We start from the raw sequence: 27943 nt of genomic DNA on the forward strand, positions 1-27943 counted from the left end.
TCTTGAAAAACCAATAAATAAATAAATAAAAATAAAAAAGAATTTAAACATAGATTTAGGCACAGGGTTAATACTTGCTAAGGGGAAAGATAAAGCACTGCTACCAGCAAGAGTGTGGGTTTCTCAAGTTGAGAGTTCCCGGTCTATGATTTGTTGAAACTCCAGGGACCCTAAAGATGTTTCCAATGCCCGTTTTGCAAAGCCCCAGATATCCTTACATCCTTACATGGATCCCTATATTGTCCAACAGGTTCCCCCCAAAGTCTGAGACCTCTCCATTTCCAGATGTTCACTAACATCCATTTCTATAACACTAACCGTTATAGACCTCAACAAAATTTCTTAGTGGCCCCTTATTCAGACCTTATTCTGATATCTACGAGGCGGCGAGGCTGACACAGACCCACTCCCGGAAGGTAAACACATCTCCGCAGGCGGGGCAGAGGGAGGGCTAGGGCAGTCTGAGTGGCCCGGTAAAAGTGATTGGCAGCTGCCACGTCCACGTGCTTTTAGCTTGGAATCGGCTGTCGCGAGAATTCGATGTAAACACACCAGCGTCCCTGGCCTCGGGCTCCGCACCGGAGACTCCTGGCTGAGATCTGCAGGTGTTTCAAGCAGGTTGCGTTTTCTTGAAGTAGAAACGCCACCAAGGCGCCTCTTTCAGGCCCGCAGACACGCCTGCCTTTTCTCCCCTGCCGCCTGCATTCGCAACCGAACCTGACCCGCCCGCTTCAGCCGAACTTCCATACTGTTGTGTTTTCCCTCCAGCCCCAGCGGATTGGATGGATTCCGAAGGCGGGTCCGCCTCTTTCCTACTTGCTGGTTGGCGAAGCTGACCTCCAAGGGCGGTGCCGCGCTGGGGCCAGTTTGCTCCTGGGATTGGCTGGTGCGGTGGTTCCGTCGAGGCGTGGTAGGAAGTGGTAGCTGTCAATCACGAGGGAGACTCCAAACAGTGAGCTTGGAGCTGTGGAACAGCGTTTACCGGCGGAGCGGCCGGTGAGAAGGCTGGCTGGTCCTTGGTCTGGGGGAGGCTTGGGGAGGCAAAGGGACAGGCAGCATGAGGGGACAGGGTTTGGCCAGCCCCAGTTGACAGGGTGAAGGTGTTGAAATTGGAGGAGAGCCGGGCAAGAGGCCAGAGGGCGGCCGGGGGCAGTGGTGGCTGGGCTTTGGAGGTGAAGTGGGGAGTGCTGTTTCCTTGGCTTTGGGGAGTGTGGGGCCTGAGAGGCTTGCGAGGAGCTGTCCTCAGGTGACAAGGCCCTTAAAGGACAGAGGTGGGGAGACTGGTTCGGGTGAGAAGGGGTGGAATGGAAATGAGAGTGCTGAGGGGGTCTGGTGAAGGGTACTGCCTGAGAAAGGGATAGCTGGACTAGTTGGGACAAGGGTGATTGGGGGGTATAGGAGTGTGGGAATCAACATTTTGGGAGTTTTCACAGGAGATGGCAGAGTGTACCCTACTTAAAAGTGATGCTTTTAGGCTCTTTCCAATTTACCTCCAGGCTGTGGGCTTTCTTGAACCTTGTAAGAAATCTTTCGTTCTGTTGTCAGTCCCTTCTAACCTTAATCGGGTAGACTCTATGCTCGTAAAACTACCTCAGTGATTGAGAAGCTCATTAGATAGTCAGTGATCAGGACTTAAACCGTGGGAAAAGCCAAAGGGCTCCTTACATCATATGGGTTTGTACATATTTGTTTATACGCTGGCGGTTCTGTTACCATACTTGGAGGTTAAAAATATTTTTTAAATGTGGTTACACACTTTACACATTGGTCCTCAACAGATTTATTTGAAGGTAGAGTGATACCATGCCATTTCCATTTGGTCTTTGTCTCATACTGGCTGTCTATCCTTTATGTCAGTGGCTGTGTAGCTAAGGTTGGCTTTGATCTCCTGATTTTCCTGCCTCTACTTTTCAAGTGCTGGGATGATAGGCATGGATCACCACCCCCTGGCCAGTTTTTTTTCTTTAAGACAGAGTCATACTAAGTATCTCAGGCTTGTGTCCTCCCAGCCCCCCAACTCATGTCAACTTCCTTGCCTCAGCCTCCTGAGTGCTAGTTATTGGTGTGTTCTGCCACACTGGGTTCTGTATTTGTTTTTATAGGTGATCCTGTGCTATAGTTCCCATTTATTTTTTTATTCTCTTTCTACTTTTATGTTAACAATAGAACAAAGTTCCAGAACTGTTTTGACTTTTAGATGTTAGGCAGTTCAAGGCTGGTCTCCTTTACAGAATGAGACTCTTATCTTAGAAAAAGAGAAGAACCTTCTTGGGTGTAGTAGCATACACCTTTAATCCCAGTACTCTGGCATGCAGGTCTCTGGGAGTTTTAGGTCAGCTGCAGCTAAATAGGGAGTTTCTAGGAAAATTCATAGTTTGTGATAGTTTGGAAAAGGGATCTTTAGTGGATAATTACAAAACTCTCCCTCCCAACACTAATGATATGTCTTAATCTTACCTTTTGTTCGGAAACAGGTCTTATGAATGACACAATGGCTACAGACTCTCCTAGAAGACCCAGCCGTTGTACGGGTGGAGTTGTGGTTCGCCCTCAGGCTGTCACGTAAGCACCTTTTAGAAAAGAGAGCCCTGGAACTGAAAAAAACATTATTATTATTTGGTTGTTTGAGACACGGTTTCTCTGTCTAGCCCTGGCTGTCCTAGAACTATGTACACCAGGATGGCCTTGAACTTGCCTCTGCCTTCCAGAGTGCTGGGATCAAAGGCACATACCACCACACTCACTAAAAAAACATTATTCTAAAAAACAACTTCCATTCAGAATATCTGTTTGGATATTGCTTGCTTTTATAAACATTTCTTACTTTTTGGCCATGCAGGTCAAGTGTATGTCATTGTCAAGGCCAAGTAAAGGAATAGGTAGAGGGTTTAGTTGACATATTCAGCACACTTTTAGAGTACATGAGGGTGACTGCTAAACCCTGGAGAGCAGTGTGAGTGCTTGGGATGATCTTAGAAGTAGAGCACTTGCCTAATTTGTGGGAGGCACTGGGTTTGTTTCCCAGCATCACCAAAAAGGTAAAATCTAAAAAATCAACGTTTTTAAACTCCGAGTTCCACAAGCTAGTAGGTTATTAAATTAGTTTAGAGGGTCATGATCTGTATTTGAAAAAGAATGAAATGGGAATTGAGGATATAAATCGTTGTTGATGTTCTAGCATACTCAAATTCTATCCGTCTCTAGCACTATGAACATACACAAACACTCGTCAAATGTTTATATATACATATAAAACAAAGAAATATGTGCAGAGGCATAATCATCCCATGTATAAGATTACTAAATTGTTATGTAAAATGTATCTCTTATAGGTCTCAGTATAAATGTTACAAAGAGGGCATTTCTATTTAGATGTTCTTTGACAGGGCAACTATACTTTCTAAGAGTTTATTAACCAGTGTGGTTTGAAGAAATATATAGTTGAAATTATTGTAATCACTGCAAAAGAAAAGACACCAGCAAAACAGCATGAGTAGTTAGAGGGGATATTTTAGTAGTAACAAGACTTTATGAGAAGGTAACATTTTTGGGGGATTATTAGGATGCCTCAGTGGGTAAGAGAGCTTACCACTAATCCTGAGGATCCAAGTTTGATCCCTGGGACCCATATGATAGGAGAAAACCAAATCTTCTAAGTTGTCCTCTGACCTCTATGTGCCTACACCCTGTCCCCTAGACACACAGACACAGGTACACACACACACACACACACACACACACACACACACACACACACACACACACACGAAATAGAATACAATTAAAGCAATTTTGGAAGACGTAACATTTTGAATTTATCTTTAAAGGCTAGGATTTGGACTCTTAGACTCAGGGTGCTTTTTTGGCAAAGAGAATAGAATAAACATAAAGAATAGGAAAACTATGCTTTTTTTGGGGGGGGGGGCGAGACAGGGTTTCTCTGTGGCTTTGGAGGCTGTCCTGGAGCTAGTTCTTGTAGACCAGGCTTGTCTCGAATTCACAGAGATCCGCCTGCCTCTGCCTCCCCAGTGCTGGACCCAGCTAGGAAAACTACTCTTTCCTTTTTGTGTTTTTGAGAGAGGTTCATGTTTGTCTTACACTTGCTACATAGTAGTACTATGTTTGAACTCCCGATTCTCTCAAAGCTGGGATTCCCACCTGTGCTGCCATTCATATATATATATATATATATATATATATTATATATATATATATATATATATTTTTTTTTTTTTTTTTTTTTTTTTTTTTTTTTCCTTCTTCCCAGGTTCTTTCTATGCAGCCCTGGCTGGCCTGGTATAGATCATGCTGGCCTCATGGTGGTCCAAATACCTCTGCTTCTGGATTGCTGGGATTAAAGGCATGTCCAGCCCTTTTTTAATTTATTTTATTTTTTTGGTTTCTTGAGATAGGGTTTCTCTGTGCAACAGCCCTAGCTGTCCTGGAACTAGCTTTGTAGACCAGGCTGGCCTCAAAACTCGGAGAGATCTGCCTGCCTCCTGAGTGCTGGGATTAAAGGTGTGTGCCACCACCACCTTCTTTGTAGTCCTGACTGACTTGGTACTAACTGAGCCCAGGTTGTCCTTGGACTAGTAGCAGTCCATCCTTAGCCATCCAATTGCTAGGATTACAGGCAGGTGCAATGACACCTGGTTTTTTTGTTTTGTTATGTGTTTTTCAAGACAGGGTCTCACTCTGTAGCTCTGACAGTCACTGTAGATCAGGCTGGCAGATGCTGGAATTAAGGGCATGTGCCATTGTGCTCCTCTGGCTTTTGTTTTTTAATTGTTTGACTATGTAATTCACTGCCTTCATCCTCAGTAGTCATCTATCTGCGTTCATAGTGCCGGAATGACAAATGCAGGCCATATCTTAGGTGTTTCAAAATTCTCTTAGGTAACATGGGACAGTGGCTTAGATCTGTAATCCCCAGATTTGGGAGGCTGAGGCAGGAGTATAGTGAGCTCAAGGGCAGCTTGGACTAGATAGTGTTTCAGGCCAGTCTGTGCTATGTAGCAAGATGATGCCTCAAAAAAAAAAATGCTTAGAGGGAATAATATTTTAGATAGTTTCCTTTGGGTGGTTTAGTGTATTACAAAAGACAGTTCTCTCAGACTCAAAAAGGTGTATGTAGGCAGTGATATCATAGTACTGCCTTTCCTCCTCCTGTATTCTCTAGAGCTGAATTTCTTTGTGGTATTTGCTGTGGCATTAAGTTAAACATGTTATTAGCCACGAGTTGGGTTGCTATTTTAATCATCCTTTATAGGTGAGGGAAACAAAGCAGAGAGGGAAGCTCGTCATTGTAATACCCAGGATGGGGCGCCTGCAGGGAGCCCAGTTAGTGGGTCTTCAGAGTGTGTTTTCATTTAGTAGTCAGTGCTCCCCCACCATATGGTGCTCAAACCACAGTAATGATTTTTGTTACACAGGTGATTCCAGAGTTAGGAAAAATAATGTCAGGCACAGCATTGTGCCTTCTTTGACAAACAGGGCTTGAGCACCAGGTTTCCACTTGTACTGGGAACAGGTTCTGGAGTCAAGGTGAATATGAGAGATGGGGAAACAGACGAGGATGCCAGCTGAGCCTTGCCAGAGGATGGAAGGGAGTGTGTGTGTTAGGGTGCCCCGGGGAAGCAGCACTGAAGCTGGACATGTGGGGAAGGAAGAAATTGAACTGAGCAAAGGACCTTGTAAGTCAGGGCAGTGTATGGTGTGTCCTAGGAATCGAAGCTGCCTGTGGCCCAAGAAGAGTAAGACAGTGGCTCAGTGATTTTGTTTTTTTCTTGGACTACTTTTATAGGTCTTTAAGACATTTTGTTTGATTTTGAAGGATTTAGGAAAACTTTTTTTTTTGAGACAATGTTTCTCTGTGGCTTTGGATGCTGTCCTGGAACTAGCTCTTGTAGACCAGGCTGGTCTTCAACTCACAGAGATCTGCCTGCCTCTGCCTCCCCAGTGATGGGATTAAAAGTATGTGCCACCACCACCCTGCTGGAAAACTCTTAATCTTTTCTTTTTTTTTAAAAAAAAAGATTTATAAGAAAAGATTTATTTATTTATTTATTATGTATACACTGTTCTTTCTGCATGTATGTCTGCATGCCAGAAGGCACCAGATCTCATTATGGATGGTTGTGAGCCACCATGTGGTTGCTGGTAATTGAACTAAGGAACTCTTGAAGAACAGTCAGTGCTCTTAACTTCTGAGACATCTCTCCAGCCCCAATCTTTTCTTTTTTTTTGACATAGGGTCTTATGTCCCAGCCTAGTCTTCCTAAACTTCTGACCCCCTGCTTCTAACTTCGAGGACTGACATAACAGATGTGTCCATCATGCCGGTTCATGCAGTGCTGGGGATGTAACCTAGGACTTGGTGCATGCCAGTCAGGCACTCTGCCACCTAAGCTACATGCCCAGCACTTTTTTTTTTTTGAGACAGGAGTGCGCCACTAACGTCTGGCTCGCCTAGCACTTTTTTTTTCCAATTTGGTTCTTTGAAACAGGTTCTCACTAAGTAGCTGAGACTGGCCTCACGTTCACAACAAGCCTTCCTTAGCACTGGGATTATAGGTATAAGCCATTACAATCATTAGTCCCATTTTCTTCAGTGACAGTTGTTCACATATGTCAGAAATTGTTAGTATTTTGAAGAAATAGTTTTTCTCCACTTAGTGACATCAGTATACCAGCTATTTTTCAATTATCTTCAGGGTTGGGGCTATCATTCAGTGGTAGACAGTTTTCCCAGTCCCCAGAACTGCAAAAACAAAAATGTTATTGTTTAACATCCTTAACAGTATTATTTTTCTTTTCTATCTTTTCTTTTTTTGTGGTGCTTTTTTGTGGTTTCATACATGCTAGAGAAGTGCTCTACCATTGAAGTATTTCCCCAGCCCCCTTTCCTAACTTTTGTAACTTATCTTATGCTTGCTTTTTGTTTAATTTTTTTTTGAGATAGGTTTCTCTGTGTAGTCCTAACTGTTCTGGAACTCACTCTGTAGACCAGGCTGTCCTCAAACTCACAAAAATCCACCTGCCTCTGCCTCCTGAGTGCTGGGATTAAAGGCGTGAGCCACCAATGCCCAGCTTATTTTAGTTTTTGATACAAGGTCCAATTACATAGGTCAGGCTAACCTGGAACTCATGATCTTCTTGTTTCAGCTTTCCAAGTGCTAGGATTACAGTGTGTGTCATCACACTCATCCTTTCATACTGCCCTCCTTTTTTTTTTTTTTTTTTTTTTTTTTTTTTTTTGGGACAGGGTTGCACTATCCTGGAACTAGCCAAGTAGGTTAGGGTGACTGATAAGTGAGCTCCAGAGATCCTTCTGTGTCTTCCTCCCTAGTCTGAGATTATATACATGCATCACCTGCCCAGCTTTTTTTTTTTTGTTGTTTTAAATATGAGTTCTGGGGATTGAACAGGTCCAAGCACAGCCAACTGAGCCATCTCTCCAGCACCAAGCATTTGCCTGCATATGTAGGAAAATGCATTCACTTTGCTACACAGAGTTAAGGGTCAAGGTTCATAAAGAGACCATCAGGAAATTCTGAGTCACCAGCAACAGTTCTCTAGCTAGGGCATTATCATGCAGTCCTGACTTAGGACTCCTGCCATCAGTCCTTCAGAGTTACCTTTGTTAATTATGAGAGCAGAACTTAGGGGAGATGATTTATAACATAGAAACTGCAACAGATAGAATGACAGTGCAGACTCATGAAATGGGAATATGGGAAAGTAGATTTACCGGATGGCCTGTTTTTCTTACCTCGTGTTTTACTGGGATAGTGAACTTGTTAAAGGCCTTGTGGGTCGTGCTTTCTCTGTTCTGTCTTAAGCTGTCTGACAGCTTTTTTCTGTCCGTCCTTTTCCAGGGAGCAGTCTTACATGGAGAGTGTGGTGACCTTTCTGCAGGATGTTGTGCCGCAGGTAAGTGTGTGTGAGCACAGAAACGGTCTCTCTGGTTTTGGGTCAGGAAGCACTGGAATTTTGTTTCCTGAACTTGACTGGGTGAGTAGTTTTGGAAAGTCAGGTTTTGGCATGCTGAGGGTCAGTAGGGTGGAGCTGTGCTTGTGGCTGAGATGTGGCTCACTTTTGTGATGACAGGGGCTTGTCATTCCCTTGGGACGTGCTTTCCTGAGTAGAACCCAGGAGCACTCTCTAGATGGGATCTTCCCAGGACTGGGAATCCAACCCAGGCCTGGTCAAATGCATGCCTTACCAGTGCCTCCCCAACCCTTTCCTAAGGGTTCTAGTTCCTAAGTATTTTTCTTGTCTAAGGAAAGAGGTCTGGGGCTTGGGATTTATGTAGCTTAGCAACAGACCATTTTCCAAGCATGCATGAGGCCCTGGGTTTGGTCCCCAGCCCCAAACTTATATATCCATATGTTGCTCCTGCAGAGATATGAAATGGGAAAGGCACTATATACTATATGTTAACTAGGTAGTAATTTAATATTGTTTATGTGTATGTTTATATTTAGCCCAAATTGTCATCTCTTTGCTTTTGAGAAGTGGTGTTTTGCTTTTTGTATAGGAGGTATGCCCTTTTGCCCAGTTTGTTTCTGTTTTTTAAATGTGATGCTCACACATGTAAACACACAACATATTTACAAAATTAGGTAAGATATAACCAATATAGTTGATTATTACATTTATATATAAACAGTGAGCATTATTTTACCTTTGCTACTTGGAAATTTAGAGCACTAAAATTATTTTCAAGTTATCTTTTTTTTTTTTTTTTTGGTTTTTCAAGACAGGGTTTCTCTGTGTAGCTTTGGAGCCTGTCCTGGAACTCACTCTGTAGACCAGGATGGCCTCAAACTCAAAGATATCCTCCTGCCTCTGCCTCCTGAGTGCTGAGATTCACCACCACTGCCTGGCATGATGTTCTTTTTAAGAGAGAAAGGAGCCTTGCAGGAATCAGATAGTGCATTTCTGCTCACATTTATTTAATTCTGATATTATTTGACTTCTTGTTAAACATAATAGTAATTTCCAGGCCCATCTCTCAGAGAGTGTTAGAGTCCGGCTCCTGTGTCTGTAGCAAGGCTCTCATGTTAGAGTCCAGTTCCTGTGTCTGTAGCAAGGTTGGCTCTCTGGGGTTTGCTGTGGGGCATGGATGGGCAAGTGCTGTTCTGGTGGGGCTGTTGAAGTCTTGTTTATTTTCTCTGAGGGGATGTCAGTCATCCCTGACTGACATCAGGTGATGTCACCTGAGCTCTTTGGAGAGGACTTTTCATGGACCCATATCCCAGAAAGGTTCAAGGTCTAGCTTCATAGTTGTGCTTAGCAAATGTAGTCAAGTAAGGAATGTTTAATATGTTTAGTCAGTTTGAATGAAAACAGGCCACAGCATTGAGGTCTTTGGTGCACATGAGGAAAAATGCCCCTCTTTCCTGAGGCACTCGATTAATAAGTCCAATTGCTTGAAATAAGCAAAGATGATTAATAGCAACAAATCAGCACTATTGCCATGTAGCACACTGAATAATTGATTTGTGAGGGGATGCAGAGAGAAGGGAGAGACTTTGGAATCACTGCTAGTGGAAATGAAGGGAACAGGGCAACTGGTCAGGATGGCAGCAAGGCTCTGTGGGCAGTGGAGGAGCTGATGTCTATGTTGGCCAGGCTGAGGGAGCAGTGAGCACCTGAAAGCCAACTTGTTCTAACATTAAGCCCGTAGCCTTGGCATGAGGCTGCAATTCCTGGAAAGGTGATTTTAAAAAATTTTACTTTTGTATTGTTTGCTGCTTCCCCAGGGCATATTTATCAAATGTTATATAGGCATCTTTTGTGTAGCTAGGAACCCTGTGTAACAAGGAGGTGGGTTTTTTGGCTGGAGAGGAAAGGCTGTGGTCAGAAACTTTGAGAGCTCTTCCCTCATGTAAGTGGTTGGAGCAGAACAGGAATAGGGATAATTAGGAGCTAAAACCAATGGGGGAAGTACCAGAAATTCTAGTTTTTCTGAACATTATATGTCAGGAAGGGGATAACAGGTCATGGCCCATGAAATCAGCTATGAAAATGGTTCAGGGCAGGTATTATGGAAGTAAACTTTGAGGCATTGATCTAAGAATTAGAATATCCAGCCAGAAATTCCTATGTTGTTTGTTCTCTGTCTGAGTTGATGGTGACACTTGAACAGATAGCATTTACCTGGGTTCTGTTCACTTACCAGGTCCTGAGCTGAGCTGATGGGATTCACAGTCTTTGCTTCAGGCCTCTGGTCTGCTGTGCAGCTTGGCAGACCTCTTCTGTAGAGCTCAGGTGTTCTTTCCAGCAACACAGCACTCTGTATAAAGAACGGGTATGGCTGTTGGTTCAGTAAAACTTGATTTATCAACACAGGTCTTTGTATAATTAAGACCCAGCTAAAATACATGGACAAATATAAAAACCACAGTAAAAGTATAAAGTACTCTGCAGTGCCATTGTCTCATAAAAGGGGGAGAATAAGTTTACCTGGGGCTGGAGCTGGGTGTGATTTACCCAGCCTTTAGTTCTTATACTTGTGGAGGCTGAGGAATGATGATTGAGGGTTCCAGGCTAGCCTGGGCTACATAGTAAGACATCAAACAAACCATCAAACAGAGGTTTCGTGTGTCAGATGCCATTTGAACTGAGGACTAGAGGAGAATGTAATACAGCCTTAGTGAATTTGGGTCAGAAACAGTGATAGTAGGGTTGGGTCAGGTACAGCCTTATGTGGGCAGTGGTGGCACACGCCTTTAATACCAGCACTTGGGAGGTAGAACCAGGTGGATTTCTGGGAGTTTGAGGACAGCTTGGTCTACAATGTAAGTTCCAGGACAGCGAGAGCTATTACACGGAGAAACCCTGTCTCAAAAAATGAAAGTACAGCCTTGACAGTAGATCTGGTTTTACACTCAGTTGTACATGTTACTAGCTCTAAGTAAGTTACTGAACATCAGTGTCCTTATTTGTACAACATCTCGTTGTACTTACTGTGGGTTTTGTCTTGAGGCTTAAAGGAAGCTATGTATACAGAGCATAGATAGCATAAAGTGAAACAAATATTAAGTCCCTTCTCTTAGAGGGAGCCTCAGGAGACTGAATATCCAAAGCCAGAGATAGATTTATGGCTTTTAATTTAAGTGGCTGCAGCAACTGGATGAGCCCAAAGTATTATAGTTTCTCCTTCTCCTGTGTCTCCCAGCTCTTTCCCTTTCTCCTCCCTGTCCTGCTTCTGCCTCATTTCTCCCTTCTCCTTTCTTTCCCTCTTCTGTTTCTGACAGAGTCTTTGTATTCCAGGCTGGCTTCAGATTTTTACCTCCCACCCCCCAACGTACTTTCCAAAGGCTTGATTATAGGATCTGAACACTGAACATCACATTTTTTTTTTTTACTTTATTTACTGTGTGCATATGTTTAGGTGTGCAGGGAGGTCAGAGGACAACTTTTGGGGGGGGGTGCTTTTCTCCTTCCACTTGTGTGTCTCAAGAATCCTGGTGAACAATCTTCCTGCCCTTTGAACATTTTAATTCCTTTCCTTTTTTCTTTTCTTTCTTTTTAAAGATTTTTATTTATTTATTATGTATACAACATTTTGCTTCCATGTATATCTGGACACCAGAAGAGGGCAACAGATCTCATTACAGATGGTTGTGAGCCACCATGTGGTTGCTGGGAATTGAACTCAGGATCTCTAGAAAAGTAGTCAGTGCCATCTCTGAGCCATCTCTCCACCCCCCCTTTTTCTTTAAGACTAAAACTTACTCTCTTTTCTTTCTTTTGAGACAAGGTAACATTATGTAAAGTAGGTTGGCCTCAAACTGACAAGATCCACCTGTCTTTGCTTCCTGAATGCTGGGATTAAAGGTGTGAGCTGACACATTCATCTTTAAAATTTATTATTTATGTGTATGTGTATGTCTGGTGGTATAGGACCCTGCAGAGGCCGAAGGATACCCTGGAAACTGTGAGCTGACCTATGTGGATGCTTGGATCCAAACTTGGGTCTTGTGGAAGTGTTCTTAACTGATAAGCCTTCTCTTAAGTATCAGAGATAATAAGAAAGACTTTTTTTCTGTTAGCTTGATTCATAGGGTAATCCTCCCCTCTGCCATCTTTGATCTATTGTGGTGCTGTAGCCAGCAGTAGGAAAGTAGCATTAAAAAAATATTTAAGCCAAGTGTGGTGGCACATGCCTTTAGTCTCAGCACTTGAGTGGCAGAGGAAGGAGGATCTCTTGAGTTCGGGCCTATTTTGGTTTTATGTAGTGAGTTTCAGCACAACAAGAACTAAATAGAGATATCCTGTCTATCTCAAAAAAATTATTTTATGTGTGTGAGTGACAGGTCCTTAGAGGGCCCCCTGGGACTGGAGTTGACTTTGTGAGCTGTTATGTGGGTGGTTCCAGGTCCTCTAGAAGAGCAGCCTTCATTCTTAACCATTGAGCCATCTCTGCAGCCCTCAAAGTTACTTTTTTTGTTATTGTATCCCAGATGCTCTCCAATTCTGGGAACCAAATTCACAGACTCTAGAAAGTATCCTGTGGGTCTGCAAATGTTGCTGTGTAGTGGGAGAAGGTTGTTGTCCTAGATAGTAGCTCTTTTGTTATCACTCACACAGTTGTCTTGAATTGATAACAGTGCTGTCTAGGAACCCTTAGCTGTACCTTTTTCTCTGCTAATATCAGTTAGGAAAACTCATTTTTAAATGCAACACAGAGAAGTGCTAAACCAATTGCTGTGTTCTAAAAAGTTTTTATATTTTCAGTGTAAAAATTGTAGCAGTAAAATGTCAGTCTGGGAGCCACGGCTTTGTGCATAGGTTCTTGAGATTAAACTTAGGCTGTCAAGCTTTTTCGGCAGTTTTGTTTATCTGCTGACCCATGTCCCTGGTCCTCTTTATTTTATTTGAAAATAGTTGTCCTTGCTAGCATTGAACTCACTCTGTAGCCCAGCTTGATATCTATTTGCCTCAGCCTTGTGAATAGCTGGGTTTACAGGCCTACACCACCAGTCCTGGCTTTTCTGTGTGCCCCAGAGTCTCCCAAACTCTCAATCCCCCTTTCTCCGCCTCCAGAGTCCTTGAATTACAGACCGATCCACTACACCTAATCTCTATGTTGTTTTGATGTTTGGTGCTAGGGATTGAACTTGGCCTTTGCACACAGTGCTCATTCTCTCCTGAGCTAGACCCTTCCCCTTCAGGGAAGAGCTGCTGTTGTAGTCCCCCCCCCCCTTTTTTTCCCTTTCTGTTACTGTGGTAAAACACTGACCAAAAGCAACTTAGGAGCTGGATGGAGGCGGCACACACCTTTGATCCCGGCATTTGGGAGGCAAAGGCAGAGGCAGGTGGATCTCTATGAATTCAAGGCCAGCCTGGTCTACAGAGCTAGTTTCAGTACAGCCAGGACTACACAGGATACGAAAGGGTTTATTTGACTTACAGGTAGAAGTCTATCACTGAGGGTTGCCAGGGCAGGAAACTGGAGGCAGAAACAGAAGCAGGAGCTGTGGAAGAAGGCTGCTTACGGGCTTGTTTCTAGTCTTACCTTTAGCTACCTTTCTTATACAGGCCAGGCCCACCTGCTCACAGTAGGCCACACCCTCTTGCATCAATTAGCAATCAAGAAAATGCATCACAGACATGCTCACAGGGCAGTCTAATGGGGCAATTGCTCAATTGAAGTTCCCCCTTCTCTAGTGTATTAAGTTGACAACACAGCTGGGTAGCTTGTCCCTGGAATCCCATAACTGGGAGACTGAGGCAGGAGGGTCTCAAGTTTATAGCCTTGGCTACATAGGAAGTTCTTGTCTCCAAACCTAATTAAGCTAACCAATTAGGGGTGTACAAGGTAATAGATATTATCTTTGAAATAAAATTCAAGGGCTGGGGAGATAGCTCATTTGTTAAAGTATTTGTGCAAGCATAAGGACCTGAGTTTGAGCCCAGGATCCATGATGAACAGTATGGTGGCAGGCACTTCTAATCCCAGCACCGGGGAAGTGAAGACCAGAGAATCTCAGGGCTGGCCTAGACTCTATCTCTGAAACAAAACAAAACCATAAAAAACCATGGCACCTGAGGAAGACAAGTTTTTCTCCACAAATGTGTACCTATACGAACACACCTACATGCACATGCACACAGAATTTTTCTTTCTTGTACTAGAGATTGAATCTAGGGTCTTGTTTATCTCTGGCAAGGATTGTATTAAGTTACATACGTAGCTATCCCCTACCCTCTTTTTTGAGACAGAGTTTCAAGTTGCCTGGGTTGGCATTGAACTCCTGGTCTCAAGTCACCTTTCCTCTCAGTCTTAATTTTAGCTTTGGGTTTAGTAACATGGAGGACCACTACTCTACATGGTCTGAAAAATTGTGTTGAGACCGAGTTTCTATGCAGCCAAGAATGAGCCTGATGATCTTCCAAACGTTGGCTTATGCAGCACTACGAGTCAAGCCCAGAGCACTCTCCCAACTGAGCTACATCTCTAGCTCTTCTCAAAATTTTAAATGAAAATGTGTTTAACATGGAGAGATGGCTTCTTTTGTATACTGATGGGTACTGCCAATATTTTTAGCTATGCATATGTATCTTCCTGATTCTTTTTTTTTTTTTTTTTTAATTATGTATACAGTATTCTGTCTGCATGTATCCCTGCAGACCAGAAGAGGGCAACAGATCTCATTAAGGATGGTTGTGAGCCATCATGTGGTTTCTGGGAATTGAACTCAAGACCTCTGGAAGAGCAGCCAGTGCTCTTAACCTCTGAGCCATCTCTCCAGCCCTCCTTCCTGATTCTTGTAGGCTTGCAATTATTAATAGATACTTTGTGTCTGGAAGCAAGATAATGGACTGAAAAAGTAATGTTCTTAAGATGTGTAGGTGTGTGGAGTTTTGTTATTCCATATTTATTGACAAGTGAAGGTGGTGATGGAGGGTTTATTATAATCACTGTACTTAGGTTTCAGCAATTCTGCAATAAGTTCTATGATAAGTATCATCTTTGACTGATGTTATCAGATTCTCAGAGGAACATTCTTTGGGAATAAATAGCATTCCAGAATGTGCTGGATGGAATAGTTGGAGGGGGTGGAATGGTTGAGTCACCTTTTGCTTTGAACTGTGTGGTATTGGAGCTGTACAATGTCTTATTGAAAACACTTCTGTTTGCTGTGCAGGCTTACAGCGGGACTCCCCTAACAGAAGAAAAGGAGAAGATCGTCTGGGTCAGATTTGAGAATGCAGATCTGAACGGTATGACTAACTTCTCTGGCATGTGTGTATTAAGTGCTTCTTTGGGGTTGACCTGTTTTTAGAAAGAGAGCCCCAATTCAGTCAGGCTATTTTTGCTTTTACTAACTTTTCAGTTTTGAGAATAAATTCATCTTTAGCTGGGAGTAGTAGTGTATGCTTATAATCTCAGTGTTCATGCGGCTGAGGCAGGAGGATCCTGAGTTGGAAGTGAGACTGGGGCACATAGGAAGACCTGTCCAGTAACTAAACACCCTACAGTGTATAACCATTATGACCATCAGTTTATATAGCTTTTTCATCTTAGAAAATAAACTATATTCGTTAAAGGTTGTTCTGTATCTTTACCCCCACCCCAATCCACTGTCTGTCCATTTTTTTTTTTTTTTTTTGAGACAGCTTTGGCTGTCCTGGAACTCCTTCTATAGACCAGGCTGGCTTCAACTCACAGAATCCACCTGTCTGTGCCTCATGAGTGCTGGGATTAAAGGTGTTCACTCCCACCACCAACCTTCTTATTTAAAAAAATATTTTTTTATGTATATGGGTGTTTTCTACATGTATGTCTATGTACCATGGAAGCTAGAAGAAGGAGTCCGATTCCCTGGGAGTAGAGTGACATGTTGTCAGCCACCAGAGGATTCTGGGAATAAAATCATGCTTGTCTGGAAGAGCAGTCAGTACTATTAAACCCTGAGCCATCTCTCCAGCCCCTCTACTTTCTTTATGACTCTGACTGATGTAGACATGGTATAGAAATGGATTTATGTCAACATTCATCTGTGTTGGAGCATATGCCAGAATCTACCTATCTTTCTTTCTTTCTTTCTTTCTTTCTTTCTTTCTTTCTTTCTTTCTTTCTTTCTTTCTTTCTTTGTTCTTTCAAGACAGGGTTTCTCTTTATTAATTTGGGGCCTGTCCTGGAACTTGCTCTGTAGATCAGGCTGGCCTTCGACTCACAGAGATGTACTTGCCTCTGCCTCCCAAGTGCTGGGATTAAAGGCGTGCACCACCAACTCCCGGCTTCCTTTTTTCTTTTTAAGGTTGACTACTATCATACTATGTGTATGCTACCACCCATTTATTTTATTTTAAACTAGGTTTGCTTAGAATAGCTTTGAACTTCTGGCCTCAAACAGTAAATAATTCTTTTTCCCCAGTCTCCTTAGCAACCTGAGGTACATGAGTAATACCATTAAAAAATGTTGGGTATTAAACCACTGAGCTATACCCACAGTTCTCTTTCTATTTGTTTCTTTTTGAGGCAGGATCTCATGTGTTTCAGGCTGGCCTTGAATTCCTGATCCTCATGTCTCTACTCCCCAAGTATTGGATTTGCTGGATGGCCTGGAACTCAGTATGAAGACCAGGCTGTACAGTAAATCACAGAGATTCACTTTTCTTTGCCTCTCTAGTTCTGGCATTAAATGTGTGTTTCAACTGGACAAGGTGTATGTTTTTGAGGCAGGTGTGGCCCAGGCTGTTCTTAAACTGGATGAAAGTAGCTGAAGATGACCTTGAACTTTTGATTCTCCTGCCACATGGCCATTATCTGGAGTTCTAGGGATGGAACCTTAGACCTCTTGCATGCCACCAAGTATTCTACCAGCTGAGCTACATCCTCAGGCCTGGACTGACTTTTTATTTTGAGGAAAGGTCTCACTGAATTGCTCTTTGGCCCTGAACTCACATTGTAGTCCAAGCTGGCTTTTAACTTGCTGCAGTTATCCTTCCTCAGCCTTGTGAGTACAGGCCTGTTCCACAAGGTTCCATACAGCTTTTAATTATGTGAACAGCCATGGCTGTGACTTCTGGTGTCTCACTGTCTCAACACTCTGCTTCTGTTTTATCTGGCTTATACTCAGAAGGGAAATTGATAGATTCCATATGGTAATTCCAATCTTAATTTTCTGAGGAGCTAAGGCTTTGCTGTAGTGCTTGTACTACTACAGGTTCCCAGTGAAAAGTGCACAGGGCATTTTCTTGGTTCTGGGGATTGAACCCCCTGGCATTAGGCAGGTGAGGCACAGCCTGCCACTTAACTATCCATATCCCAGCTCTTCAGATTCAGTACATTCCACATGTACTGTTTTATAATGTTAGAGTCCTGTACACTGTAGTAATTCACTCTTTTTCTTTGATGATGATGTTCCATCGTTTCTTTGTACTATACTAGGCTACTGTCCCTTTGGTGAACATTTGCTTTGTTTTTATCTTTTGGCTGTATACAAATGTTACTATGAACCAATCTATGCCCTCCATCCCCCAAAGCTAGCCTGGGCAATTTACAACTTGTCTTCTTCACATCTAAAAAGTAAAAGCAGGCTGGAGATATATATAGCTCAGCATTAACACACTTGCCTAGCATATACTACAAAGAAAAAAAAACTTTTTTTTCTTTTGAGACTGTGTAGCTACATTGGCTTTGAAGTTACTATGTAGCCCAGGTTTGCTTTGTTGATCTTCCTGCTTCAGCCTCCTACCTCCTGGGGTTACAGGCCGAAGATGTGATCTTTTCTTTAAAAATTTAAAAAAGATTTGTTTTTGTTCATTATGTGTCTGTGTATGGTTATGTGCATATGTTCCCAGAAGTCAGAGGCCTTGGCTGTTCTGGAGGTGGAATTACAGAAGGTTGTCAGCCGCTTTGGAAGAGCAGCAAGAGTTCCTAATTACTGAGCCATTCTTCTGGATCCCTGCTTTTATTGTTGTAACTGAATCTTTGCATCATTGTGAGTAAATAAGTAGTTTTCTTGGTTCATACTGTCTTTATTTGCCTCTTTATTAATCCTAATGCAGATACATCACGGAATCTAGAATTTCATGAACTGCATAGCACTGGAAATGAGCCCCCTCTGCTGGTTATGATCGGCTACAGTGACGGAATGCAAGTCTGGTGCATCCCTGTGAGTATACACAAGGGGTACCTTGGTGCCCAGCATAAGCTCTGCAGATACATTTAAGCATTATTAAGGCCTTGTGGAGAGTCATGGGAATGAGAGGCAAGTGGCAAACAGTCCTCTAAAGGACAAGTGGAGATGAGCAGGAATTGTGGGACTCATGGTTTATGCATGGTATCACTTTTATTTAGGGTAATACTATTAAATGGGGGTTGTTTCTGTGTTTTCTAATTTACACAAGAGTAAGCTGAGACTTGGGGGAAAGATTTGCAATTAGAAAATGTTAACAATATTGTAGGCAGACTTTTCTTTTCCACCTGCCAGTTCCCAAATAACTGACATGGAGACTTAATACTAATTACAAATGCTCGACCAATAGCTCAGGCTTGTTACTAGCTAACTCTGACATTTTAAATTAACCCATATTTCTTATCTGCCCTCTGCCATGTGGCAGGTACCTTCTTTCAACACAGCACACTCATCTTTCTTCTCTCTGTGTATTTGAGACTCCCCAGACTCTGTCTTTCTTCTTCCCAGTGTCCTTAGTCTGGTTTTCCCTCCAAACTTTATCCTGTCCAACTATTGGCCAGTTAGCTTCTTTATTAAACCAATCACAGTGTAATTTATACAGTATACAGAAAGATTAATCCACAGCACAATATATCAATTATTTTATGTCTGTTAAACAGTCACATGGGAAGCTGGGAGGGAGAGCCAGTTGGGGGATCCTGGCGGTAATGCCTAATCCCAGCACTTAGGAGGCAGAGGCAGGCGGATCTCTGTGAGTTCAAGACCAAAGCTAGTTCTGTAAGTCTAGTACTAGGACAGCCAGGGATACACAGAGAAACCCTGTCACAAAAAAACAAAACCAAACCAAATAAAAAAACCCCACAAAACCCAAAAAACATTCATATGGATCAACAAGATGGCTCAGTAGGTAAAGCTGTTAGTTGCTGAGCCTTACAAGTTGAGTTCAGCCTCCCCCCCATCCCTATAGAATCAGAGAACTGACTTCTGCAAATTGTTCTCTTTACACAGTTTCACAATGTCACATGCACAGGCTAGCACACATACAATCTTGCCTACATAATACTCAAATAAAAAAATTAAATATAGTTTTAAAAAGAGCCTAACATAGTGTTCTATGCCTTTAATCACAGACAAAGGCAGGAGGATCTCTGGGTTAAGGCCAGCCATGGCTACACAGAGAGACCCTGTCTCAAAAATACATACATACGTACGTACGTACGTACATACATATATACATACATACATACATACATACATACATACATACATCTATCTCAAAAAGTAGAAATCTGATTGCCTGGTGATAGGAGAAATAGAAGACATCGACAAAAGGGGGAAGTTTTTACCCTTTTGTACCCCTTGAATTTTGTACCAGATGAATTAGAATAAAACCTTTAGGGGCTGGAGACATGGCTTAGCTGTTAGGAGTACTGACTGCTCTTCAAGAGGACCGGGGTTCAATTCCCAGTACCCACATGGAAGCTCACAACTGTCTGTAACTCCAGTTCCAGGGCACCTGACATTCTCTTCTGGCCTCTGAGAGCACTAGGCATGTATGTAATGCACAGACATACATGCATGAAAGCAAATAGTCATACATGTAAAATAAAAATCATTAAAAAAACCAAGCTAAGTGGGGCTGGCCCTATGGAGGCATTTCTGTGAGTTTGAGGCTTTGCTGATCTATAGAGTGAGTTCCAGGACAGCCAGGGCAGTTATACAGAGACACCTTGTCTAGAAAAGCAAACAAACAAACAAAAATCACTTTTGTTTATTTCGTGAGGTATTCTTGAAGCTAGATTTGTTGCTGTGACATTGGCTGTTTTCTTTTGTAATGTCACTGCTCAGGAGCTCTTTTATGGACTTGAACAGCTTCATCATCTATTCTGATTTTGTAAATGACCACTGTTTGCTAATACAAATACTTTAAATATCCATAATTTTGACATTACATGTTATACTATAGGGCCAGATGTTACAGGCTTGTAATCCCAGTTACTTAACAGTTTGAGGCAGGGGGATGACAAATTCAGGGCCTGTCTGGGCAACTTAGTGGGATGATGTCTCAAAAAACAACAAAATAGATGTAATGAAATTGAACATATTCATATGTCTGTCAGTCTCTCAGTCTTTCTGTCTGTCTGTCTATGGCTTTCACACTTTGAGATGGCAATCTCTTTGAGGCTCACCTGGTCTCAGTCTCCATCTTCCATCTGTCTTTGTCTTGAGTTCTGGGATCACAAAAGCTATTTTTTTTTTGTTTTGTTTTTTGAGACAGGGTTTCTCTGTGTAGCTTTGCAGCCTATCCTGGTACTCACTCTGGAGACCAGGCTGGCCTCAAACTCACAGAGAGCCGCCTGCCTCTGCCTCCCGAGTGCTGGGATTAAAGGCATGAGCCACCAACGCCCTGCTCAAAAACTATTTTTTATGCCTGAATATTTGTGTAGAGACACTCCCCATCTATTTTTCTTTTGGTTTTTGGAGACAGGGTTTCTCTGTAGCTTTGGAGCCTGTCTTGGAACTCACTTTGTAGACCAGGCTGGCATGGAACTCACAGAGATCAGCATGCCCTGCTAAGATTAAAGACATGCAACACCACCACCTGGCTCTCCCTCTTACCTTTGAAATAGGATTTTACTGTGTATCTTAGGTTGGCTTTGAACTCACAGCAATCCTGCTCAGCTGCCTGAGTGCTCCAATCATAAGTGTGTAACACATTGACTTGCTTTGGTGGGTAAATTCTGTATAGTGGAGTTGCTGGCACAAAAATACTGAGTACATTTATGGTTTCTGACTTTTTTTTTTTAACTTATGTGTATGGGTGCCTGCCATGTGTGGGTGAGTGTCTTAGGAAGCCTGAAGAGGGTGTGTTGTATCCACTGAAACTGGAGTTACAGGTGGTTGTAAGCTGCCCAGGTGGGTGCTAGTACTCAAACTCAGAACCTAGAAGAGCAGCAAGTAGCAAGTCTCCTTAACCTCCGAGCCATCTCTCTAGCCCTGTAATATATGTATATATACACTCTGTTGTTAGCTTTTTGTGATGCTGAGGATTGTATCTAGGATGTGTGGTAGGCAACGATACATCTCTAGCCCCCTAGTCCCTTTTCATGTATACGAAGATCTTTAGGGTGGTGATAATTGCCTCTGTAATGTAGGTGGGAAAATAGACACATAAAGTAAGATGAGAAGTGGCTCAGTGCTACAGAGCAAGACTTGTTCCTCAGCCTCCAAGTGACTTTATGTTAGATACAGATGGAGTTTGGAAGAGCGCTGTGATTAGAGGGCCAGGCATTTTAATTCTGTTTTTGTTATTGTTCCCTGGGGTAACATTTTCATGAAAACATTTATTAGCAATATCCTACTTCAGATTTACTGGAGGTTGGGATACTCTAGAGCTGTGGTTCTCAACCTAGCTGTGGGTGTAATCCATTTGGGAATTGCATATCAGATAGCCGCTTACCAGATATTTGCATTACGATTTATAACAGTGAAATTACAGTTATGAAGTAGCAATGACAGTTATTTTAACATTGGGGGTCACCATGACATGAGGAGCAGTATCAAAGGTGGATGCATTTGGAAGGCTGAGAACCACTGCTCTACAGAATAGAATTTGTCTTAAATGACATTATAACAAAAGATTACACTTGTATTACTTTAACATTTTGAGTTGAAAAATTTGTTTATGGGTCAGCAAGATGGCTCAACAGGTAAAAGTGCTTGCTGTCAAGCTTGACAACTGAGTTCATGGTGGAAGGAAAGAACCAACTCACACAGATTATCCTCTGACCTCCACACAAGTGTCCAACAAATAAATCAATAAATGTACTAAAAATTTCACAAATTGCTAATGTACTTGTTGCTCCATTCTGGTCATAGGACTATCATACCACAGAGAAAGGATTGAAGCTGTATTTTTCGGCTGGAGAATGCTTCTGGCTGCCAGGAACAGTAGTTTTTTCACTTTTACTCATCCCCACCCCTAAGTAATGGGAACAGATCCTAGGCCTTACTCATGTGGGGCAAGTGTTCCGGTGTGCAGGCGGCTCCACTCTTGGCTTCAATTCATGTTTTCAAGGATTTGCCTTGTTTTGTAACCTATCAAGAGGAAACACACAAGTTGAATTGAGGGAGTGGTTTCATTAGTGTAACTTTTCTGTATTAATAGGGAAGTGACTACATTCTGCTCCACATGCTGTTTGTTTACAGGCATGTTGTAAGGGGTGGCTTTCATAGGATGGTTGACTGGATTAGGGGTGTTGACTGGATGGAGCACATTCTTGTTATGGGACTCAGGTGGCTCTGTTCACCCACTTGCTTGGTGATAATTAGATGCATCACTTTGAATAGTTTCAAAGGTGGCTTGTATCATCTCAGAAGATCTTAAAAGGATCTAATCCTCCTTTCTCTCCAATTGTGTTTGTGAAGGTCAAAGTAGCCGTCTCTTGCTGGCCTAGCCCCTGAGGAGTAGGCAGAGGGAGAAGTGAGCTCACTGTGTTCTTGGTTTGCTTTTGGAGTTTTTGGGGTCCTTCTAGGACATTATCCCAGGTAACATTTTGCGTGAGGTCACAGTTACTTTGATTTAGGTGAGAAGGCCACTATGCTTGTGAGTGTGGAACTACGTTGTCATTCTGGCTTGGCTTGATCAGATTCCCAGCACAATCCAACAGCTGTACTTCATCACTTCCCAAGTAGTACAGCAGAAAACAGACCATGACAGTGATTTAGTTCTTATTTTCATTTGTAAACTTTTTTTTGGCAGTATGGAGATTGATGAGACCCTTGTCTCTGAGGCAGACACTCTTTCTGCTGAGCTACTGTGAAAGGCTGGGGTGGACTTGCACATGTTCCCAGCAGTTACTACACCATCTCAGCTTGTACCCAGAAGTTCTAGCCTAGACAGTGGAGCTTATGCTGGTCAATAAATTGACTTTTACAGATCTTAGCTGATGGCAGGTCACAGTGCTTTTCAAACCATATCCAGTCCATGGGTCACTGCTGCTTTTTTTGGTGGGCAGTGGGGTGGGGGGTAGTTCAAGACAGGGTTTTTCTGTGTAACATGTTTCTCTGTGTAACAGCCCTAGCTATCCTGGAACTTGCTCTGTAGACCAGGCTGCCTTCGAACTCACAAAGATCTGACTGCTTCAGCCTCCTGAGTGCTGGGATTAAAGGCATGGGCTACCAAGGCTGGCTTCCATTTGTTGACTTTAATCAAAATTTTATGACACTCAGGGCCTCATGGATGCTAGCAAGGACCCATGCATTGAACTGTAACCCTGGCCCCTGTTTGTTGATTTTATGTTATTATTCCCAATGTGTGTCTAGAGTACCTGCATGGCAAGCACAGGGCCTGACCTTGATTATCACTTAACCTCTGACCCCCACCAAAACTCAGTTCAAACCTCAGTTTTAAAAATTAATTCAAGTGTATGGGTGTTTTGCTTGCATGCATGACTGTGTACCATGCACATGCTTGGTGCCTGTGGAGGCCAGAATTGGGCATCAGAAACCCTGAAACTGGAGTCAAAGATGACTGTGAGCTGCCATGTTGTTACTGGGCAGTAAACTCCTGTCCTCTGGAGGAGCAGCTGTCTCCCTAGCCCCCTAAACTTTATAAATGATAGATGGGTCAGGTGACTCATGCTTGCAATCTTAGTGCTTGGGGAGAGCTTGCTGCTTTTGGAGTTATGGGCCAGCGTATTTTAAAAAACCATATGTCCTAAAATTAAAGCTCAAGTCCCAACACTCAGGAGGCAGCAGGAGAAACAGGAGTTCAAAGTCATCCTCAGCTATATAGTAAGTCTGAGGCCAGCCTGGGCTATAAAAGGCTATGTCTTCTGAAATGTTATTTTCTTTATAATGAAACATCATTTAGATTTCTCATTTTGTTATTTTAATCTCAAGAATATTGAGATAAATATTGCGATGGTTATGTAATTTTGGGAGATCAATACAAGTAAGGCCCTTGTTAGTTTTGCCAAATTGCATTCTTTTAAAGCCAGGCCATTTATATTTCCCTACTCATTCATTAACTCATTCACTTAGCAAAGATTTATTGATTGTCCATTACATGCCAGACTGCATTGAAGGTGCTGGGAAAACAAGACTGAACAAAACAAAGCGATTCTGTTTTTGGAATTTCTATTCTTGGTAGTTGGAAGATGGGGACGAGTTAGTGTGTGTCTTCTGTGTTAGATGGCGACCAGTGGTGGTGGCGCCAGCCTTTCATCACAGCACTTGGGAGGCAAAGGCCGGTGGACCTCTGTGTCTACAAAGAGAGTTCCAGGATATCCAGGGCTACACAGAAAAACCATGCCTATATGGTGGCCAGGGTGATGCTAGGTTGTTGGTGTTGTAGGATGCTGTCTGACAGGCTCCCAGAGACCCAAACGAGCAGAAGGGTAGAACAATGACACAAGTGATTATTTGAAAGAGGCACGTTCAAAGGCAGTGCAAACACTGTTGGGAATATGCTTCAGATAATAAAGAACAGTAAGGGGGTGGTCTCAGCTGGAGTTTTGTGGCAATGTGAAGGATGTGAGGCGGTCATGAGCAGGGAGTGGTGGCACACACTTCTGATCCCACGACTCCAGAGGCAGAGGCAGAGGCAGGTTAGTGAGTTCCAGACTAGCCTGTGCTGTTTATGGCAAAACCCTGGCTCAGAAGGGCGAGTGTGTTAAATCACATGGCTATAGTGGGTTAATGCTTTGGTGCCATAACAAGGAAGTCTAAAATGTGCATATAGAGCAAAGTTGAAACATTTTTGTATTGAAAACATGCTCATCCAAAACCTGGATTGGCCCCCTAAAATTTTACCATGCTGAGGCTCAAGCAATTGGCTCAGTGGCTAAAAGTGCTTATTGTTCTTAAGGAAGGACCTGTGTTTGGTCCTCAGCACCCACATATTTGCTCACAACTGCTTATATCTCTAGTTCCAGGGGTTCACATCCTGCTTCTGGCCTCACCTCACACATGACATTATTCAAGGAATTCTCTGTCCCAAATTACCTTAGGTTCCACTCCATATACTCATCATCAGTGGTCTCATGGAGGGCCCAGCTTATATTGCTTTTCCTGCTGTAGAGTTTCCTTTACCCTTATGGATTATTTTTCTACCCTTAGGAATTAGTGTTTCTGGAAACAATCATGTTGTCTGGTGTTGGGGTTTGAACCTAGAACCACATTCACTCCAAGCAGGTGCTCCGCACTGAGCTGCACTCCCAGCTCACTCCCTTACTGGGTTTCTACTTCTGGTCGTTAGTGACTACATGAAGATCCTTGAATAAGTCTTTGTGGAAAACTATGCATCCACCTCTCTTGGATAACTACCTGTGTGTGGGTTTGCTGATTCATGCGCTTGGAATGTGGTCTATTTACAAACGTGTAAAGCCTTTTTCAAGGAGACCGTACCATTATATATTGCTCATAGCTGTGTATGACTAGTTCTGCATCCTGGCCAATGTTTGATGTCATCCATCTTCAGAATTTTAGTTTTATGGTGGCTAATTTGAGAATTTAATTAGCTTTAGTGTTTCCCTTGTGACTGATAACATTGAGCACTTTTTTCTTGTTTGGCTTTCCTTATATGTCTTTTAGTAATGTTCTGCTCAAAATCTTTCCCCATCAAGAAATGTGTTTTTCCTCTACCACTGAGCTGCATACCCAGGGGTTCCCACCCACACTGAGTCTTTGAGGACATTGCAGGATTTTGTGTGCAGAGAAGATTTCAGTGTCAGGATATGTGAGTTTGATTTAAATGTGTGGACCACAGTCTGATGAGTGACCTGTTTGCTCATTCACAACAAAGTTAAATGCAGAAAACAGTACCTGTACTATTTGGAAGCCTGTTTGCCACTGTACAGCATCTAGTTGTGTTTGTGGTTTATAGAAATGTCTGTTAGTTAGGAGAGAAAACATTCACATATTTGTGCTGTCATAAAAGGATGTCCAGTTTGATGGACCATATTTAGGGAAGTATCTTATAGGAGTTTTGTAATATTTATAGTGATATTTATTGGTACTGTTTGTGTACTCGATCCTTTAAAGATTTTCCTTTTCTAAGGTGGGCGTTGGTGGTGCACGCCTTTAATCCCAGCACTTGGGAAACAGAGGCAGGCAGATCTCTGTGAGTTCAAGGCCAACCTGGTCTCCAGAGGGAGTGCCAGGATAGGCTCCAAAGCTACACAGAGAAACCCTGTCTTGAAAAACCAAAAAAAAAAAAAAAAAAAAAAAAAAAGATTTTCCTTTATATATTGGAAACTTCTTTTTAAGACAGGACCTCATGTAGCTCAGACTGCTTTTGTTTCTGTGGATGACCTGGAACTTCTTTAGTGCTGAGATTGCAGGCCTGCACTACTGTGCAGTGTTGGGAATGTCACTCAGGGCTTTGTGCACACTAGGCCAGCATCTACCAACTGAACTCTACCCTAGTCTCCATCTGTTTACTTAGGTTTGAATCAAGAACCTGGTGGATGCCTTCCATATTGTATATTACTGAGAACATTCCTCGTCACTGTCTTAATTTGCTTAACACAAAGAACTCCTTTATGATTTTTGAAATATATTTGCAGTTAAATGTTAATTGTGGGCATGGGAGTAGGATAGTGAATTTTCAGGGTGAAGATGTGAATTCTGGGAGTATAGACTTGTTAATACTCGTTAGTAACAGATTCTCCTGGCTGTTGTGGTGGTTAGAATGAAAATGGCCTCCATTTGCTCATGTATTTGATTACTTAGTCCCCAGCTGATGGAACTGTTTGGGAAGGATGAGGAAGTGTGGCATTGTTGGAGGAGGTGTGTCACTGAGGGTGGGTTTTGAGGTTCAAAGGCCCACAGCATTCCCGTTATCTCTCTCTGCCTTGTGCATATGGATCACAGATTTGTCTCTGCACTACTGTGCAGTCACACGCTGCATGCTGGCTTTTTATGTAAGCGCTCCTGTCCACTGGACCACCTCTCTAGCCCCTGGAATGGCATCACTTCTGAAGAAATAAAATTTGAGTTCATTGACACTCACATGTTAAAAATTAGTGGAAAATGGCATATTTAAAAATGATTATAAAGGCTTCTCTTAAAGTTTATTTACATAAACTGGGTATGATAGTTTGTGGCCCTAATCCCAGCTGCCCAAGAGTCTGGGGCTGGAGGTTTCCTCCCCCCCACCAATGTCTGAGACCCAAGTAGGGTTGGTGTGTAGTTTATACCTTTAATCCACTATATAGGTGGTATGGCAGAGGACTATGAGTTTGAGGCCATCCTCCAATAGCTTGTAAGAGCCTGACTCAATACAAACGAGCAAACCAAAACAAAAGAACACAAAATAAAATCTGGTCTGTTATCACAGCTGTGCTGGCAGTTCAAGGCCAGTTTGTGCAGTTTTAACAAGTCCCATCTCAACAAAAACTGCTCAAGTTTCTGGGGACATTGCTCAGTAGTAAGACGCTGGCCTTGTACTCATATGACCTTGGTATAAATTTCCAATATGTTTTGCTGTCTGTTTACATGGCTACTTAGGTTTCTTAATGTATTTACAAATATTTACCATTCTAATAAAATAATGAAATATTGATTAGAGTACTTGGAAGGTGCTGGTTGTAGAAAAGTTATTTACCATGTGTTCTGGAGCTTTGAATGTGCTTCTGATATTGGACACTAGGTGTCACTGTTACATTGGTCTACGAAAACTAGAAAATGTCTGCCATAAAGCTTTACATACCAAAATTCTGAGAGCAAACACGTGAGGGCATATTTGAGGTAAAAACCAATTAGTTCATTATTTATTA

General features: G+C 42.5%; 1 protein-coding gene across 10 annotated transcripts in view; it reads left to right on the forward strand.

The window, feature by feature from the left end:
* The first annotated feature begins 596 nt into the window (after window positions 1-596).
* Bcas3 (BCAS3 microtubule associated cell migration factor) overlaps window positions 597-27943 on the forward strand; it is a 487638-nt gene continuing 460291 nt past the window's right edge. For 3 of the 10 annotated variants that reach the window (XM_027426385.2, XM_035447939.1, XM_035447940.1), the window contains exons 1-5: window positions 600-996; window positions 2475-2562; window positions 7878-7932; window positions 15162-15237; window positions 18031-18137. In XM_027426385.2, the coding sequence (XP_027282186.1) occupies window positions 2480-2562; window positions 7878-7932; window positions 15162-15237; window positions 18031-18137 (321 nt within the window). In that variant the 5' untranslated portion in view covers window positions 600-996; window positions 2475-2479. Of the gene's footprint in view, window positions 997-2474; window positions 2563-7877; window positions 7933-15161; window positions 15238-18030; window positions 18138-27943 lie in introns of all 10 variants that reach the window. The other 7 variants (XM_027426382.2, XM_027426380.2, XM_027426384.2 and 4 more) reach the window with 5 other exon arrangements.

Source organism: Cricetulus griseus, chromosome 7 (assembly GCF_003668045.3).
Source record: "Cricetulus griseus strain 17A/GY chromosome 7, alternate assembly CriGri-PICRH-1.0, whole genome shotgun sequence".
Classification (NCBI taxonomy): Eukaryota; Metazoa; Chordata; class Mammalia; order Rodentia; family Cricetidae; genus Cricetulus; species Cricetulus griseus.